At 37.0% G+C, this 20,707-nt stretch overlaps 1 protein-coding gene across 1 annotated transcript in view; it reads right to left on the bottom strand.

The window, feature by feature from the left end:
* The window catches only part of SACM1L (SAC1 like phosphatidylinositide phosphatase), a 58,618-nt gene that overhangs the window by 26,584 nt on the left and 11,327 nt on the right, over window positions 1–20,707 (bottom strand). Inside the window, exons 2-5 of the mRNA XM_074195862.1 lie at window positions 14,110–14,207; window positions 8,143–8,217; window positions 6,579–6,706; window positions 613–762 (exon numbers count right to left, since the gene is read on the bottom strand). Coding sequence (XP_074051963.1) covers window positions 613–762; window positions 6,579–6,706; window positions 8,143–8,217; window positions 14,110–14,207 — 451 coding nt within the window. The remainder of the gene's footprint in view (window positions 1–612; window positions 763–6,578; window positions 6,707–8,142; window positions 8,218–14,109; window positions 14,208–20,707) is intronic.

Below are 20,707 nucleotides of genomic sequence, written 5' to 3' on the forward strand. Positions count from 1 at the left end.
TCTGAACCACTTGATTCCTCAAAAAAAATCCTTAAATTTACCTAGAATACCAATTTATCACATGAAGAACAGTCTTACAAAATAAAAGCAAATTCTAAAGCTGGTTTAGTTACATGTAAGATAGACAGTAAGTTTTACATATAATTTAAAATTCATCTCAATAGTATTGTTCCTGAGTGGTAACAAGTATAGTATAATTTCCACATATTCTGACATTCAGAATTCCAAGTGGAAGTTGAAAACCCTAAACAGATTAACTAAATTACATTGTAAATTTAACAGATTCCACTGTGAAATGACAGGTTTAAACTACTTAAAGGTAAAGGTGGAAGGAAAGAGCCATATTATGTAAGGTCATTATGTAAATATAATTATGTAGGCATTAAAAATGAAAAATTGGAAATGGTATTTTTAGATTTCAGGTCCAGGAGGTTAAAGGATACAATACTGATAATCTCTGTTCATTTCTGTAAAAATAAAAATACTGAGGTTCTCTTCTAATTGGCTCCCTACATATGCATTTTAAACTTGAACTTCCAATCATCCTCATCCTAACTATACCAAATAAACTGATCATGCTAAGAGAAAACTGCTATTCAACAAGAAACTTACCCTTTCCAATAGACTCATTTCTTGAAATTCTGGACTGGTGTTGGATAATCGTTGTAAAGTATGTGTCAGATCATATGTTGTTGAAAAGTAAAACCCATCCATGCTCAAGACATGGTTTATCATTGAAAAGAAGGTTTTGTTGTCCTGTAACTGGAAACAGGGATGAATAAAATGAATATGGTAAAGAGCTCTCATTATGCCTAAAGAAGAATGTTTCAGGAAGAGGAGGAATCATTAAACAAATTTTTATTTTAAAATTAATCCCCTGCTAGGAAACTTGTGGTGATGGCTTGGCTTCTTTTTCTATAGTCAATATTTTCTTTATTGTCCTCAAATGTGCTTTTATTATTAACAACAAAAAGGCTGAATCAAAATATACTCTCTTATTTCCTGAGAATGCAAGAAAAGTCTTGTTGGTTTGGTGTTAACATAACAATAGTTTTGTCTTTAAATACACCAATGAAAGGACTAACTCCCACTTCCTGCTTAGTTATTTCCTGTCATTTTATTTTTCCTAGTGTAACTTTTGTATGATAACAAAAATAACAGCAGATGCTATTTCTATAGTATTTTCAAGTATCCATTTGAGCATGCCAACCATCCTTTCTGGGGTAGTATGTACTATAGGTGCTGTTTTTATTTTCCATATTTTCCATATGAAGAAACTGTGGGTCAGATTTGCTTATGGCTCTTAACTATCAAAATTGTTGGAATTCAAGCCCAGTTCTATTTATGGGTTATATCAACTCCAAGTACTAAGTACCATACTTTTTCCACTATGCCCCACCAAGTAGAACCCAAGTAGAAGCAACCATGTCCAGGCCATGGAACACCAGGGGATACATCTACAAAGCAGGGATGGAGAAACACACTACACAGATAGAGAATTAGTGTTTTTGAAAGCAAGGGGTCAAGACTATGGCATCTCTCTCTTTTTCATTCCTTTCATATTTTTCTCTTTTGGTTAGGGGCAAGGGGTGTAGAAGGAGGCCTGTGTAGCTTCTAGTGGGAATAGATAATAGGGCAGAATATGTGGCTCCTTCTGGGTTCTGCCTAAACACTTGGGAGGAGAAGCAATGTAAAGGCTTGTTGGGGGCACTGACACCTCTCATGAATTGTAAAGAATTTTCTAAGGGACTCCAGGGCACCAAAATCCTCACCAAACCTTTGTCCACATAGGATGTCAGGGCTCCCAGAACAGAAAGGCTAGAAAAATACAACATGAACCCCTACCAGTCACCCCCAGCCTTTTTTTAACCAAATGATTTATTATAAATGTAATCATAAATATCAACACATCTAATCCAAATTACTTTGCCACAACTTAGATGTAAACAAATGTCTTAACCTTTTTTTAGTCATTTCTTCTAGGACTCTATCAGGATTTCACCTGCAAGTGAGTGAGCACTGCTTACCATTTATTTTCACTTTTATGGGTTAATAGCTAATTTGTATTTTGTCCTTTTTAAGCATTTCTGATACTTGTGGTTCTTAATTTTAGTATCAACTAATACCCCAAATATATTTAACAATTCCTCAATTGTACATTTAGTTTGTTTCTATTTTGTTTTGCTTGCAAAGTACTATAAAAATCTTTGAACAAAGAACTCTTTTTTCCCCCCACTATTCTCCTGAGAATGGAACTGTAGAATTGAGATCATTTTCAAAACTTATTGCCTCTTTTTTTTGAAAATTAACCATTCATATTTTTTCACTGTCCATTGGATTAGGAATTATCTTTCAATTCTTAAAGTTTCAAATCTATCAGGTTTTTAACCAATCAAAATTTGATCTATTTAAAAAAAATTTGCCCCTATTTCTCTTGTACTGATTTGTTTCTTTCTATTTTAACATAAGTAAGCATATTAATCTTTCCCATAATATATTCTTCTATTTATTAATGAAAAAGTCATCTCCACTCCACATCTTGGTACAAATACAGATGTCCAAGTCATGTGACAAGAAGAAAATGGACTAGCTATTTCATCTGATCCTTCTGTCCTCTCAAATCTCTGCAAAAGAGCAACTATGCACAGATACAGCAGCCTCAGCCACCATCACTGTCCAGGTCACCAAGAATCCTGATGGAAAACTCAAAGACAGAAAGTAACTAAGCTTAACAATTTCTCTTTTTTTTTTTTTTTTTTTAGGTTTTTGCAAGGCAGATGGGGTTAAGTGGCTTGCCCAAGGCCACACAGCTAGGTAATTATTAAGTGTCTGAGACCGAATTTGAACCCAGGTACTCCTGACTCCAAGGCCGGTGCTTTATCCACCATGCCACCTAGCTGCTCCTAAGTTTAACAATTTCAATGACAAGAGCAAAGCCCACAAACAACCCCAAGAAAGACCAAAGGCAATTTTGAATAACGCAAGGTTATTGTGCACCATCATAAGCCACAAGAGGGAACCCAGTAATGTGTTCTTAAGAGCAAAGGAGATCAAGATGCAGTCCAAGGTGATATACTCTACAAACCTGAACTTAATCATTAGGATGATCAAAAGAAAAAACAAATAGGATAAAGATCAGACATGAAATTTTAAAAAAAGATCCATGAAGCATTCCTATGTAGAAAACCAAATCTGAAAAAAATTATCTTCTTTTCAAAAACCCCTCAAACAACAGAAATACAAGAAAGGTAAATAAATAAAGCAACCAAGGATAACCAAAAAACAATAGAAAGAGCATTACAAAATATCTCAATAAAAAAGGATTCAAGGAAACAAGGGTGAAGGCAAAAGAAGTCAATCAGAAGTGATAGTGGAGAAAAAGATCTGAAATACCACGGACTAAGCCTTTAAGACACTCTACCTACAAGTAATCACTGTTTTTGTGGGATTAAGAGAGTATGCCAAAAAAGGAGAGAGGAAGAAGATAAAGGGAAATAGAGGATGGATACTCATCAAATCAAAGGTTAACAATGAAGGAACAATAACTTCTATAGCTTCTCAGGAAGAAGAGAATGTACAAGAGAAGAGGCAAGGGAGGGATTGAAATGGGGGAAAAGAAGAAAATCTGGTTTCAGGAGTGATGAAGACCTTCATGAGGGAAGAAAGATCCTAGAAAAGAAGATGGGGACCACTCATTCATGACAGAAGAAGGGGCCTCAGAATTCCTAGAAGCAACAGATACCCAGAAGAATGAGAAGCCAGAGATCTAGTGCAAAGGTTTCATGGTAAATGGGAAAAGGTGAGTGGGAGGGGGTAGAATTACCATAGACAGGGCAAAGGTTGGTACTATCAGGAATATAGAAAAATTCCTAACATGGAACACTATCTTCTTTATCACTTTTAGGAATTAGTTATTTTTAAAGATAAAGCAGAATTTTTTTTAAAAAAGGCAAAATTTAAACAAAGGAACTAGGAGGAATCCAAAACAGGAATTTTAGAATTTTAACTCCATGAAGAACATGGTGACTAAAAAATGACTGAGTATAAGAGCTATGAATCAAAGGGAAAACAAGTCTAGAATAGACTAAATAAAAAGGTAAGATAAATAACAAAGTTATCATTTCCTTAGAAAAAGGTACAGAAATTATATTTAAAAAACTAATGAAGGGATGAAAAGATGGCTAGGTGGTGCAGCAGATAGAGCACTAGCCCTGAAGTCAGGAGAATTTGAGTTCAAATCTAACCTCAGACATTTCATAATTACCTAGCAACGTGACATTGGGCAAGTCACTTAACCCCACTGTCTTGCAAAAATCCAAAACCAACAAAAACTAATGAACAAAACAAGTTGAAGGGGAGGAAGAGAAGAAGATTCTACTTGATTACTGAAGAGAACAGGGAAAAGAGGGGAAGAATCAAGCAACTAGATGAAAGAAGAAAAACAAAGGAACTAATAAGTAAAACTCTAAAGCAATTCTTGAGGAGGGAGACATGTTGAGGAAGAAGGGAAAAGAGCCAAGGGGGACAAGGCTGCCTTAAAATAGATTAAACTAAAATAACTGGAGACAAAATACTGTGTTTACAGAGAAAGAAGAAAAAATTTCTAATTCAGAAAAAAAAAATAGCATTAGAGAACATGGAAGAAACCTTAAATCCCATAAGGTGAATGGATTAAACATAAACAAAAAAAGTGACAGATTGGTAAAGAAAACAAAAAAATTACAGTCTGTTTCTTATAAGAAACACATGAAAAAGCAAGACATAAACAGAGAATTAAAATGAGGGGCCAGAATAAAATTTACTACACATCAAGTGACTCCAGAAAACACAAATTACAATCTGCTATCAGAGCAAAAACAAATATTCACAGCATAAAGAGAAAAGTAAAGCGTACAAAAGCCATTATTTCTTTTTCTCTCATATGCTTTAAGTTAGACCTCTAGCTGGAATTAAAATATGTGGTCCAAGATACGAATCTAAACCCTTTTCTTGCCAAACTGTTAGGTTTCTACAGTTTTGGGTTTTTTTTTTGTCAACTACTCTTGTTAAATAATGCAACTTTCCTCCAAGTTTTTAAACATTCTTTTTAACATTTGATTACATTTCTGGTATATTTATTCTATTGATTTACTTTCCTATTATTTTTTATCCAATACAATATAGTTTTAATAATAACCATTTCTGAAAAGTTAAAATTTAAAGTCAGAGTGCAATACTATCTTAAACCTGCCCACCCTTCCCCGGGAGTGTCTTGTCTATTCATTTGTTCACAGCAAGTTTATCATAATTTTACCTAATTTATGAAAAAACTCCCTGGCCATTTGAACTGGAATTATACCATGTCTATTCAATGGAAAGCAATGCTATTTTTACTATAGTAATCTGACCTCTCTACAAATAAAGAATGACACCCCAAGCATTTAGATCTTTATTTCACTCATTATAGTTGGTAAACTATTATTGTCTTTTGATGTTTCATTTAAGGTAATATGTTAATATGAGGGCCCTATACTTTTCTAAACAACACATTAAAAATCCAAAGCTACCTGACTAATGATCATGTTGATTATTAGATATTATTAAGCAGTCATATGAATGAATTCCTTTTCTTTTTTTTAAAAAGTATACCTTCATCAAAGTTTCTTCCTCCAGGTGCCATCTCCCTAAAAAAACTGTTAGGGAAGAAACTGGGTCTGCTTTTCTAACTCAAACCCCAGCACTCACTATGAACATAGAACAAATACTCTTTCATAGATTCAAGTCCTAAATTTAGAGCATATATATCTATATCTATATATCTATATATCTATCTATTTATATATATCTGAGGTTAATTTTTAAAATATGAAAATATAAAGATCTTAAGGTCCAAGATTAGAAGTCTAATGAAAGGACAAGGTTTTCTAAGAGTAAATGATTTCATGATGACATCTTCCTGGGCTATAATAAAGTCATCCAGCTGCCTTACTCATTCTTAAACTTTGGTCACTCAGAGAGGGCCATAAGTAAGATTATTTAGAAACAAAGATATGTTCAATTTTTCCTATATTTTCATTGTCAATGAAATGAATTTTTTTCAAAAGCTAAAAAAATTAGAAAATGTGTCATAAAAACCAGGGTGTTTTTTTTTAAAGTAGTGATTTCTCTTTTAAGAAAACTATATCTGAAAACAGGGGGAAAGCATTGTAATCTTAATTCAAAATGTGATTTTAGTTTAAAACAGTAAAACTACAGCTATAAGTTTAAATCTCAGATGAAGATGATCAGCAAGCAAGTTCCTTCATGGTTTAATAAATGAATGTAAGAATTTAAAAACTATTGCTGTAAAGACAAATGTGTGGCACAAAAGTAATACACTATAATTAGTTTCTTTAAAATAAATTTTATTCTTTAAATATTCTTTAATTCTTTAAAATAATCTTTAAAATGTTCAAAGGTGAAATATTTTAAATTTAATTTTAGGGAATGTTTGATAATTAGATAAAAAAAAGTCTTAGAAGTTGTTTCTCATAACTTTTTCTATTTCCCCAGCCTTTAAAAGAAGATAGAAAGTTTTTTTTTAATTAACAGGCTCTCACCTGAATATCAGTTAAATGCAGCATAGTCTTCTTATAGGAAAGGATTTCAAAATCTGTTGCTTTCCATATTACATGGTTGAAAAATTCGCCTACTTTTTTCTTCTTGGTAATTACAATGAGATAACTACCTAGAAAAGCAAAGACACATGAGCCATTCAAAAAGAAATTTCAAAGCAGAGGATAATGACCAATTTAATTGTTCTTTAAAAAAAAATTAGATGTAACAGTCATCCTAAAACATCTTAAAACTTGTATGTTGGAGCGGCCAGGTGGCGCAGTAGATAGAGCACTGGCCCTGGAGTCAGGAGAGTTCAAATCCACCCTCAGACACTTAATAATTACCTAGCCGTGTGGCCTTGGGCAAGCCATTTTACCCCATTGCCTTGCAAAAAAAAAAAAAAAAAAAGACTTGTATGTTTATGAAGGTGTGAGCGACAGTAGATTGAGTGGGCAGAGGACATCCCTGAAAGCTTTCTGCTGTGGGGTACTGCATGAGTCACTTCACCTCCAGTCACTCTGTGGTCCCCATAAAGTCTCAATTCCAGAGGACTCACTTGTTCTGCATTGACAGTTTCTTAATCAGTAGTTCTGTATTCTGATTAAAAACTGAGCTAAACATCCCTCTCCCTAAAAAAAAATAACAACTCCAAAACATGAACTACCCATTTTGTTCATTTAAATGCCAAATGAAAGGTGACAGTACCTTTCAAAAGAGAACACAGTTAAGTCATAACCAAAGCAAACTATTCTGTGGAAAGGAGAGATGAGGAAACCTGTCTTTTCCTCCACCCTAGAATTGAGTACAAATGACCACTCATTTCACACAATTTGATGACCACAGCACACAGGTTTGATGGGAATACAGCTTGAGAAAGAAGAACCCATGCCTCCAGCTTGATGATCCAATACCTGTGGGCCCTCATATTGACTCTCTTACAAAGCTTTTGAAACAGTGAGCATAGTGTGGACAACATATTTGGTCCACTAGCTAGGAGAAAGATTTTCAATTTGAGCTAGGTACAAGTTCAGGTGGGATGAAAAGTCAGGAAAAAGTGACTGATCTTCTGGAAGGGGTTAAAAAATGAATTCAAGCTCCCAAGGCTAACTGGGAAAGCTATATAAGGGTGCAGTGACCCCAGCTGTAAACTTAAGTAATATGTGACAAAGATGGGAGAGACAATCTAGCTGGTAAAGCCCCTACAACCTTTAGTCAAATGAACTCTCTGTCAGCACTATAAATTTAAAAAGAATTTTTTTAACTGAAAAATAATCTTGGGATTCACTAAGAATTTAAAGTTGAATGTCTTGGGAATTCCAAAAATTCCAATTCCAATTAAAATAAAATTCAAATCCAAAAATTAAAACTAAAGAAAATGTTTCAAAGTGAAGGCTTAGGCTGACAAACCAGGCATAAATCTTCTGTATGGTTTTACTTTCAGACCTCAGCCTCAAAGTACGTTTCAACTAAAAAGAGTAAATTATTACTCAAACCTCATACAAAAAGGCCGCATCACTATGACCTTATTGTCTACTAGCAGCAAATTCTATGAATCCTCAGACTTACCTGCTACCAGTCGGATTGTGCCCAAGATACCAAATATTGGTCTTGTAACAGCTGATGGTGGAACATCTTTCTTCGCTAGAAGGAAGGAGAAGAATTAATCAATACTATTAAATGCTGGGATGACAAGGAAAGATCAACCAAAGTAGAGACCCTTTCCTACTCCTTTTAGAAGAGTGGAAAGTTGGGGTGGAGCCAAGATGGCAACAAGAAAGGATCCTCTCTTAGGCGCTCTCTCATAAAACTTCCAAACTAAGGACTCTAACTAAACTTTCGAGAGACAGAACCCACAGAGGGACCCATTGAGGCAGTTCTCCTACTCAAGGTAACCTGGAAAAGAGCAGAAAGGCTCTGCTCCCCAGGGTCGGAGGGGCAGCCATCCACAGTGAAAGAAATTCAGCCTCCGGGAGGCAGCCCCAGGGCACTGGGAGCCGCTGGGGGTCAGTTTCCTGACCTATGCCCCAAGAAGCACCAGGCACAAATTGGGGGAACAGCTGGGGACCTCTGCCAGAGCGAGCACGTGGAGCCAGCCCTCAGGGCACACAGTGAGCAGTGGCCAGCACAGCCCAGATCCAGGAACAGAAGCAGGCAGAGCCGGTAAGCAGGAGCCCCCAGGGCATGAGCCCATTTTGCTGAGGGAGGGGAGTGAAGAGAGAGAGACTGCAGAGCTCTGTCCTCTGCCCCTGGAACAGGATTCTGGGGCTCTGACCACATTCAGATCCTGATCCCAGTCTAGGAACCCCCATAGAACAGCAGGGCCCCCCCACCTCAGCCCCATGGCAGAGGGCGGCGCTTATGGTCACTCACAGACCAGGAGGTAGGACAGAACCTCACACACTGAGACCCTTGTGGGAGTGTCCCAAAAGCTCAGGAAGCACCCCCAAACCAGGCCCAGGCTGGGAAAATGAGCAAGCAGAGAAACAAAAGGAAGACTATTGAGAAATATTTTGCCTGTGAGCCAAAGAAGGATCAAAATACTCAGTCTTAAAATGAAGAAGCACAAGCTCCTGCATCTAAAGACTCCAAGCAAAACAGAAATTGGGCTCAGGCTATGACAGAGCTCAAAAAAGACTTTGAAAATCAAATGAGGGAGATGGAAGAAAAACTGGGAAAAGAAAGGAGAGAGATGCAGGAAAAACATGAAAATGAAGTCAGCAGCTTAGTCAAGGAAATTCAAAAAAATGCTGAAGGGGCAGCTAGGTGGCACAGTGGATAGAGCACTGGCCCTGGAGTCAGGAGTACCTGGGTTCAAATCCGGTCTCAGACACTTAATAATTACCTAGCTGTGTGGCCTTGGACAAGCCACTTAACCCCATTGCCTTGTAAAAATCTAAAAAAAAAAAATGCTGAAGAAAATAGCATGCTAAAAAGAAGCTTAGGTCAAATAGATAAAACAGTTCAAAAAATTATTGAGGAGAAGAATGCTTTAAAAAGCAGAATTGGCCAGATGGAAAAAGATAGAAAGCTCTCTGAGGAGAACAAATCCTTCAGACAAAGAATAGAACTCAGGGAGATTGCTGAATTTATGAGAAATCAGGACTCAATACTTCAAAGCCAAAAGAATGAAAAATAAAGAAAATGTTAAAAATATCATTGAAAAAACAAATGATGTGGAAAACAGATTTAGGAAAGATAATTTAAAAATTGTTGGAATACCTGAAAGTCATGTTCAGGAAAACAGCCTTGACATCATTTTCAAAGAATTACTACAGGAAAATTGCCCTGATATTCTAGAAGCAGAGGGCAAAATAGAAATGGAGAGAATCCACCGATCCCCCTGACAAAAAGATCCCCAAAAACCAAGCCCCAGGAATATTATACACAAGTTCCAGAACTCCCAAGTCAAAGAGAAAATATTACAAGCAGACAGAAGGACACAGTTCAAATATCGTGGAGCTGCAGTCAGGATCACACAGGACTTAGCAGCAACTACATTGGAAGCTCATAGGGCTTGGAATATAATATACCAGAAGGCAAAAGAACTTAGAATGCAGCCAAGAATCAACTACCCAGCAAGGCTGAATGTCCTCTTCCAGGGAAAAAGATGGACTTTCAATGAACCAGGGTAATTTCAAATGTTCCTTTTGGAATGGCCAGAGCTGAACAGAAGGCTTGATCTTCAGATACAGGACTCAAGTGAAGCATGGAGATTGGAGGAGAAGGGGAAAATATGAGGGACTTAATGATGATGAACTGCATGTATTCCTGCATAGAAAAATGACACTGATAATACTCATATGAACCTTCTCAGTTAATAGAGCAGGTAGAAGGAGATTCTATAGATGAAGCACAGGAGAAAGCTGAATTTGAAGATAAAATATGGTATAAAAATGGAGTCAATAGAAAAAAGGGAAATGTAATAGGAAAAAAAGGAGAAGGGGGAATAAGCCAAGATATTTCATATAATAAGATTTTTCTTTATTACAATGAGCTATTGCAATGATATGGAAGGGGGGAAGGCAAGGAGGAATGAGGGAATCTTCGCTCTCATCAGAGGTGGTTAGGAGAGGAAACAGCATATATATATATATATATATATATATATATATATATATATATATATACACACACACTCAATGGGGTATAGACATCTGGAGTAAGAAGGAGAGGGAGGGACAGGGGGATGTGAGTGATGGAGGAGAGGATGGACCATGGGGGGAGAGTGGTCAGATATAACACATTTTCTTTTTTACTTCTTGCAAGGGACTGGGATTGGAAGGCCTGCCCAGGACCAGGGATCTGTCTGCTGCACCGCTGAGCGACCCTACAGCAGAGTCAGAGTGAAAGGAGAGAGAAAATATAGTACATGGTAGTGGAGAAATACGAAAGGAGGGAGTTACAATCAGCAATGGCAACGTTGGAAAAATATGGAAGCAACTTTTGTGATGGACTTACCATAAAGAATGCGATCCACCCATGACAGAGTTGTTGGTGTTGGAACAAAGACTGAAGCACATTTTTTATTATTATTATTTGGGGGAGGGTGCAGGGCAAATGGGGCTGGGTGGCCTGCCTGGGGCCTCATAGCAGGGTGATCGTTGGGTGTCTGAGGCCAGATTTGGACCCAGGTGCTCCTGGCTCAAGGACCAGTGCTCTGTCCCCCACCCAGCCGCCCCTACTATTATTACTATTTTATTTTATGTCTTTATTTTTCTTCTTTTGGTTTTTGCAGGGCAGTGGGGTTGGGGTGGCTTGCATGTCACACAGCTGGATGATTGTTGGGTGTACAGGGCCTGATATGGGCTCGGGTGCTCATAGCTTCAGGGCCGGTGCTCCATCCACTGTGCCACCTGGCCATACCTACAATTATTACTATTATTTTTTCAATTTTAATTTTTTTTCTTTGCCCTTTACTTTATCACTCAAGCGAGTCTATATTTTTGGGGGGAGGGGGTATTTTGTTTGCTCTCAAACAAGAATATTTTATTAATGTATAAAAAACATTATTTGTACATAATAAGAATAAATAAATATTAAATTAAAAAAATAAAAAAAGAATAATAAAAAAAGAAGAGTGGGAAGTTCATAGAGGGTGGAACAATGCAAATATTTTCAGATTATTTTAAAATCTTGACTGGTTTTCCTGATTTTTTTTCCCTCCTCTTCCTTTTTTCTTTTAAAAAATTCTTTGCTATATGGAGTGGCTCTTAGGAAAGAAAGTAAACGAATATAGGGAGATGGTAAGGCAATATAGAAACAAAAGGTATCAATAAAATTTATGTTTACAAAAACACCGAAAAAATGACAGGCAAAAAAACCAGTCCTTGCTCTCAAGAAGCTTCCATGTAAATAGATGGATAACAGTGAATGGAAGGTCCCTGTGGAGAGGAAGGTGCTATCAGCTGGCAAAACCAGAGAAAGCCTGCAAGTGGAATCTGAGCTGCACCTAGAAGCAGAGGTCAAGGAGCCAGTGAAGAGCCATGGAGATGGGAGATTGTGTAGAGTGGAAGACCAGCAGAGGACTGCAGGATGTGTGGAAGGGAATATCATTTAAGAAAGCTGAGGCAGTCAGGTCAGAAGGGGCCAGACTGCATCAAAGGGACCATTTCTGGGAGCCACAGTCAGGCCTGTGCTGTAGGAAAATTACTCCAATAGACTGAAGAGTGAGACTGGACAGAACCATCAAAAAAAGAATGCCAAAAGAATTATAGCATAAGCATTTGGAATTTAGATTTAGTTTGGTTTCAAATTAGTTGAATTAAATCAAGCTCATTAAATCGAAATGGCCCCCACTCCAGTTCCCTGTCCCAAAGCAGATTGCACCAGAATCTTTGGGGGGTGAAACACAACCAAAAAGCTATCAAAGGAAAGTGATCTCCAGTCTAGAACAAAGTGCCAACCACAAGAATTCTTCAGTTATCCTTCAGTCATTTGTGGGCTTGCTTCCATGCCAGGCTTATTCATCAGTTTAGCTAAAAGCCAAGCCCCGCTCAGTAGCAATCAAGAGGCATGAGGCTGCACCTTAATCCAACCATGCAAATGATGTCACACCTGCAGCCTGACCTGACTAGGTTTAAAACTGACCCCAGGCACTTGGACCCCAGGATTCCTTTAAGGACCCCTATTGGGACACAGGACTCGATGAGTTCAAGTCCTCATCACACCATTGCAAAGTCTAGTCTTTTTTTCCCTATGAACTGCCACTATTTTTGGTTCTGGACCCACTTGAAGTTTGAGAGTGTCCATTAAATGACAAGAACAGTTCTGAAAGGTCTCATGACTTTCTACTCAAAAGGGGAGGTTGCAAACAGGGAGATTTTAAGTTTGATAATAAAGGAAAAGCTTCCAGACACCAAATGCTATCTAAAAGTGGAAGACTGTGAGTAGGTGTCCTGTCTCTGGGGCTCTCCACCAAGCAAATAAGAAAGGTCACTGGGTATATACTCTTTGTGGGTTTTGTCCAGAGGTGTTTTTAGTTCAGAGATAGGTTGGACTAGATGGTCTCTGAGATTCCTTCCACCTAGGAAATACAATGATAATAAAAAAAAGTGCGTTCCACAACAAAAGATTCCATCTGCTAAGATTCTACATGATGTGAGAAGGGATTCCAGAAGAAAATTTTAAGTTCAAATGACATTGTTTTTCATATTAAATTATGTACTACATACATATATATATATATATATATATATATCTCACATACAGCAATTCTTCAATGTGGAAATAAACAATTTCTTCTATTTTTTTCCTAAGATTTTCCTAAGCCCACTTATCCTGAGGATACTAAAAGTGTTCAGAGGGCCAATAAGTTTGAAAAGCATCATTTGGATTATTTCATTGCCATTTATACATTTAAGTCTTTCACCTCTAATTTGTTAACAGATTGATATAGAATCCTTTTTTGCATTCTGTTCTCTGTACAGAAATGTTTTCTTCAGTGTCTAAGTTCATAATAATTTTTTTAATTATTACCAATAGTTCAAGTTAATCTACCAATAAAATATTTAGTACATGTGACAGCCAGAAAAGGAAAACAAGTTCATCTTTTAGGTACAATATGAAAAGAGAAGCAAACCCAAATACACAACACTTTGGTTTACATCAATGTAGCATTTCACAAAAAATAATACTAAATTTCATTTACTAGCATCATCATTAGTCACATATAATTAAAAAAATGTTCAACAAACAAAAACATACTAAAATTCTATCAGCTAATTCCCCATAAATTATACTAGAGGAATGGTTGTCAATTATAACAGTCTCCTCATATAAGCACAGAAATAATTATGTTTTTAAATAATCAACTCAATAAAAAGATACAATCTGAAATTCTTTTCAACAATTTTTCTTTTAGATATATACTTAAATTATGTAAGGTACAAATACAAATATGTTTAATTATGAAAACATATATGGAAAACTATAATTAGGCATCTTCTGAAAGTCATCCTCATCAAACTCAAAGCTATTTGGAATTTTCCTGCCTGTAATATTTCATTCAGCCTCCCCTCCCTGCTCTCCACGTACCTGTAAGGGTCACCTCTGTGGAGACACGATCAATGGTAAGTACGTCATCTACTCGGTCATCAGAAGGTTCTATATAAAATTTTTCTGGAGTCACATGCCTGAGAGAAAATTAAAAGCCTCATAAAGAAAAGGAACATTTCAAAGTGCTTTTAAGTTTTTTCTACTACTTCAGCAGCTAATAAGAGCTTCTTTATTCATAGTTTCATTTTTTCCAATATCCCAAACAAATGAAGATTTACAATTTGCTGCAGCTTTCTTTCACTTCTTTAAAACAATCCTTAGGTACACCAAGGTTTTAATCACTTCCTGAAAAGGTACTGGTTTTACTTGAAACCCTTAATGCCCAACATGATTTAATACCAGAACTATTATTAGAAAAATTTTAATAAAATACTTCCATAAAAGGTTACTGTGATTTCTTTTTTAAGCATCAAGTGAAAGTAGTTTAATATAGGATCAATTTTCTTGGGTAACTCAACTCAATTTGGTTGTTGTTCAGTTGTTTTCAGTCATATTTAACTCTTTGTGACCCCCATTTGGAGTTTTCTTGGCAAAGATATTGCCCTAGTGTGTCATTTCCTTTTCCAGTTCATTTTTCAGATGAGCAAGTTGAAGCAAACTGGATGAAGTGACTTGCCCAGGGTCACATTGCTTGTAAGTGTGTACTGCCAGATTTGAACTCAGGAAGATGAGTCTTCCTGACTCTGGACCAGCTAATTGCTAGTTATATGATCCTGGGTAAGCCATTTCATTTTATTTGTCTCAGCTTCTTCATCTGGAAAATGAGCTGGACACAACTAAAGAGCAACTCAATCTACCAGCATGAAAACTGTAATATCATTCTTGCACTCAACAAATATTTATCAACTGAAGAATATTATGGGTCCCTGAAATACATTAAGACATTGTGTGCTGAGACAAAGAATAGAGAGTGTTCCTGCTCAGCTGGTGGTTCATATATAGCAGGGATTTCCAACCCAAATAGCTATGGAGGCCTGAAGGTTACACATATTGACTGAGAAAACCTCAAACTCACATTATCTATGTTGTACTGTGCTTTCATTTATTTTGTTAAACACTTCCCAATTACATTTTAACCTTATTTCTGCAATACTTAGGAGTTTTTCCAGATCCCTACAGGCAGGTGAGTTTGATAACTCTGATTTACAGGCTAGGACAGCTAAGATATTTGCACAAATAAGTTTAATATAGTACAATATGAAAGGAGTACTCATAAGAAGTGTTTTAAAGAAAAGGTTACCTCCAGATATATAAGAAAGACTTTCAAAGGAGGCTTTGGGAGATGATTTCAAATTGGACAGGGGGTGACAAGAGATAATTGTGAACAAGATCACTGGTGGGAAACGATGGGCTCTTAATACAGGTGAAAGAGTGGGGCTTACCAGCTATGTGACCATTTTACCTAAACCTTCTAAGCCTTAGGTTTTCCATCTGTAAAATGAAAAGGTATGTCTCCATCATGTCTGCAGTTCCTTCCAGCTTTAGCAATAAATGATTTTAGGATTTTTGTTCATGGCAGTCTGAAAGTTTTCTGAGCCATCAGGATAGGAGAGGAAGGTGAGGAAGGCAGGAAAGGAGCTGGTAGAGAGCGGCATCATCAAAGCTACACACTTTAAGAAGTTGAATGTGGCAGCAGCAGACACATCGAGTGAAAGATCTGCAGCAGCAGAAGACCCAGCTGGGAGTCTACTGCAGGAATTAGCATACTGCTGAGCTGGGCCAACATATGGTCAACAGGGTTAGCATACCAAGGACACATAATTTTGTTGGTGTGGAATCTCCCTCCAAATATTCACAATTTGAGAGGTTGGTCTTCAACAGCTGCTTGAGGCTCAGAGGTTAATTCACTTGCAGAACAAATGTTGTGTAAGCATAAATTGAATTGGGTCAATCACATCAGACATACAAAGCACTTCACAAGGTAGAGTGAGGCACTAATGCAAATAATATGGCCTCAAAAAACTCACAAAGAACATAGAAAAAACCAGAACCTTTTGGAAGGAAATAATGTTTGTGTGGTTGTAACTGCTTTCACTTTGTTTTATTTTTATTTTTTTAGGTTTTTTGCAAGTCAAATGGGGTTAAGTGGCTTGCCCAAAGCCACACAGCTAGGTCATTATTAAGTGTCTGAGACCAAATTTGAACCCAGGTACTCCTGACTCCAAGGCCGGTGCTTTATCCACTACGCCACCTAGCCACCCTGCTTTCACTTTTTAAAGTACATTTGATATGAGATTTATCCCTCTCTCCCACACAAACATAAAAAAATTAAAAATTTCAAAATAGCAAACATCTTACTATATGATTTCAGCAAAAGCAATATGGGGGAATTTTCAGACAGCAATTTGTACTTTGGTGCACTGCACTGTACAATTTGTACAATGATCCCAATCTGTTGTATGAATCAATTTTTTGTTCTATACCAAATAAAAACAAAAATAATTTCAGTTTCTATACATATTTGCACACTTATCCACCTACAATTCTCTACAAAAATCATTTTTTTATCTTTGAACCCTAACAGTGCTTAACAAAATGTCTGTTCAAAGAATGAATTAAACAAAAAAAAAAACCCTCTGAGCACACTACCAAGTTCCTTGAATTTCAAAATCACTCGCATTTTTCCCAATATGAACAAATACATATAAGTAGCATGCCCAGGAGCCCTTCACTCCTAGCTCCAATCCACTACATTCCGAACAAACTCAACAGGACTAGAGCAGATTCTTTTATTCTAGATTTCCTGCCCCTTTCATTCACCTAAATTGTCCCATGCCTGAAACATAATCCCACTCATGTGAGCCTTTAAGAATCCTTATCTTTCTTCCAGAGCGATACAGTTGCTCCCTCCAAGTTCAGTTCCCCCCAAGCCCCATCCATTCTCAAATTGCCTTGAACTTACTGTTCTGTGTACCTGCCATCTTTCTAGCAGAATAGAAACCCTTTAAGGAGAATTCTTTCTTTTTTTTCTTTGTATCTCTAGTTCCTTTAATATTGTCTGATGCACAGGAGGTTTTAGTAAATGTATAAATAGAAAAACAAAAACTAGTCACATGTGTTTTGTGCAAAATAATACCGCAGCTTCCAGTCCACAAGAATTATCAAGTAACAATGGCTTAACATTTATGTAGCACTTGTTCTAAGCCAACACTGTGCTGAGTACTTTACAACACTTGATTCTCAGAATCCTGCCAGGTTACTGTTATTATTCCCATTTTACTGATGGGGAATAAGGTAAATCGAGGTGAAGTGACTTGCCCAAGGTCACACAACTAGGAAGTGTCTCCTGATTCCAGGTCCAGTATTCTAGGCATCAGTCACCTGGTGGCTCAACTATAATAGTCTAATGGGAAAAAGATTTGCATCTAAGAGCCAGATAACTATGTTCTAGTCTCTCACTCTATAATTAATCACCTATGTGACCCTGAGGCCCAAGTGTTTAACCTCAGATCCTCAGCTTTCACATCGACAAAAACAGGAATAAAAATTCTTATTTCTTTCTGAGTTTCAGTAATGAGGATTAATGAGAAAATAGATATAAAATTGTTTTACAAATCATGAAGGGCTAAGCAAGTATGAGATATTTTTATTGTTATTAAAATGTTTTTCTAAGGCACTAGGAAGAAGTTATTTAATTCAAAAGAGGATAATGGTCTTGGAATTCTATCAGTTTAAAAATGCAATTAGATATTTCAAAATTTTCTGCTCCTTGTATGTTGCCCAAGTGACTTTCTTTAATTAACCTCTCAGAGCTTCAAACAACCAAAGACCCAGTGGAGGGCCTCCCCACACTGACACAATTCCTTTTTTTTTTTTTTTTTTTAGTTTTTTGCAAGGCAATGGGGTTAAGTGGTTTGCCCAAGGTCACACAGCTAGGTAATTATTAAGTGTCTGAGGCCGGATTTGAACTCAGGTACTCCTGACTCCAGGGCCAGTGCTCTTATCCACTGCGCCACCTAGCCACCCCCACAATTCCTTTTAACATAAAATAATTCTCCAAAAAACCCCCAAAATTTTATTTAGTATCACCTTCCCTCTTAAACATACAAGTACCTTTAGAAATATTTAAAATAAAAAAAAACACTTTGTCATGAAATGAGCTGAACCAGAAGAGCATTGTACACCCTAACAACAACATGGGTTGATGTTCAAACTTGATGGATTTGCTCACTCCATTAGTGCAATCATCAGGGACAATTTTAGGGTATCTGTGATGGAGAATACTATTTGTATCCAGAGAAGGAACTGTGGGGTTTAAATGAAGACCAAAACTTATTATCTTCAATTTTTACAAGTTGTCTCATAAAGTATATAATTTTGCTATCTCTAATATTTTCTTTCTTCCTTATATTTTTTTTTCTCTCAACACATTCAATTTTGACATATACATACCATGGAAACAAAAGTAAAGTCTATCAAATTACCTTCTATTGGGGGAGGGGAAAATTATAAAACTGAAAACCTTGCAAAATTGACTAGTAGAAACTAGTATTGTATATGTATATATATGTATATATATAAAACTGGAAAACAAATAAAGTATTTATATTAAAAAAACAGTCAAAATTCAATCCCTTTGATACATTACTAAATGAGAATCATAAGCAACCAAGCTCTACTCAAAGGAGCTTACACTATTGAGAGATGAGCGCACACACACGCACACACACACACACACACACACACACACACACACCATAAACAAAAAATGAATAAATGTAAATATTCACAAGCCAAAGACAGGGAAGGCAGGAGCTGAGTTGTACTTAAAGGCAGAGGTGAGGGAGGGAGAGCACAGCAGGTGTGTGAGACCCAGAGACAATTGTGTGCATTGGGTAGGAGCACCATGTCTCCTGGTGCTGGATGGCAAGTGGGTCCAGATTGGGAGGGGAGATAAAAACCAAACTGGAGGTCCTGACTGAGCTCCCTCTTCACATCAGAGGCAGCCCCTCCTGCTCACAGAGGAAAGGCTGAATGACTAAAGGCTATGCGGTTGGGGTCATAGAACGCATCCAGGGACATGATGCCACACTGGCCAGTAAGCCAGGTCCAGACTGGGGCAGGAGTTGCAATACAGACTGGACTCTCTTGGTAAAATTGCAATGTTTGTAAAGACTTCACATTTATCCCTGAAATACAGGCCCCTCTTTACCAGCCAAAGACATTCGTGGTGAAGATGAGCAGGGCAGAAAAACCACCATGGAGGAATCATGCAAATGTGGTTACAAAGGAAGTCCTCAGAGAAATAAAGGGCCGGAAAAAAAAAAAAAGATGGGCTAGGGCCCAGGCAGAGTCCACAATGAAGCTTGATAGGGCAGGGACAACCCAGATTCACCCTGGTCTTCACTCTGGGTCAAGAAGACCCCTGTATGCTATTGTTTGAAGGTGACATCCCAGAGTAGGATGGTTGTTATCCGACCACTGAAGGGAATGCCCAAAGCAGCAATCACAGCTCCACTGAATCAGTGGGACATATCAAAGGCCTGTGCTAACTGTTAATGCTACAAAGAAAAAAATGAAAAACAGTCCATTTCAAAGAACTTGCAGTTCTGTATATCCCAAGATAAATGGACAATATATATTCTGATCAAAAAACACGATTCATACCGATTAGAAGATTATATAACAGTATAAAACACTTTAAAGCTATAGATGATATTTAGGAAGAGTCTCGAATGTGGAGTGAATCACATACCTTTTTACCGTAATATTTATCCTAAATAACCTACACATTTAGATAATTGAGCTTTAGGAGAACCAAAGATTTGGAGTATTAAAATTACACTGAAAGAACGCTGCAAGCTCTCTCTCTCACAGACACAAATAATCTGATGAATTACTTATGTGTTCTTATACATCACTTTTGTACAAACAACTATAATCTGATGATTATTTATGAAACATTTTAAAAACATTTTGTTTATTTTTCCAACCACATGCAATAGTAGTTTTCAGCAATTATTTTTTTGAGCAAGGTTTTGAGTTTTACATTTATCTCCCTTTCTCCTTTCCTTCCCAATTTCCTCTGACAGAAAGCAATCTAATACAGGCTATACATGCAAATCAAACAGAAAAGATAGAGAAAAAAAATACATAAGAAAACTTTTAAAAATTGAAGATAGTAAGCTTTGGTCTGCATTTATACTCCACGTGAACCACTTTTCTATAATTTATAAGACAAATCCTTCTTTTAATTAGAATCAAGAGATAAATTTTCCAGATTAAATGAAGTATCCCTCTAAATGCCAAAACATGCAATCATTTTTGATGGAAATACTTCTAAATATGGCTTGTTCTTGCCTTCTTCAGTGCCATACACAGAACACGTCATTTGCCTGTTCAGGTGGTACCCTCAGGGCCCTGTCTTGGTGAGTTTTTACACGGAAGGTGGACGCTGACAGTTCTTCTCCGAGGCCACTGAGATTCTAAGACAATAACTGAGTGAGGAGACAGCCACCAATTAAACTAAATCAGGACACAGCTCCATGATGTCTCCAGGGCTGTGCTTTACTTTCAGCATCTGTGTTGTGTTTCTGATGCACAACAAGAGTTCAACACAGTGCTGCGTGCTTTGTAA

This window comes from Macrotis lagotis, chromosome 7, assembly GCF_037893015.1.
Source record: "Macrotis lagotis isolate mMagLag1 chromosome 7, bilby.v1.9.chrom.fasta, whole genome shotgun sequence".
NCBI classification, from domain to species: domain Eukaryota; kingdom Metazoa; phylum Chordata; class Mammalia; order Peramelemorphia; family Peramelidae; genus Macrotis; species Macrotis lagotis.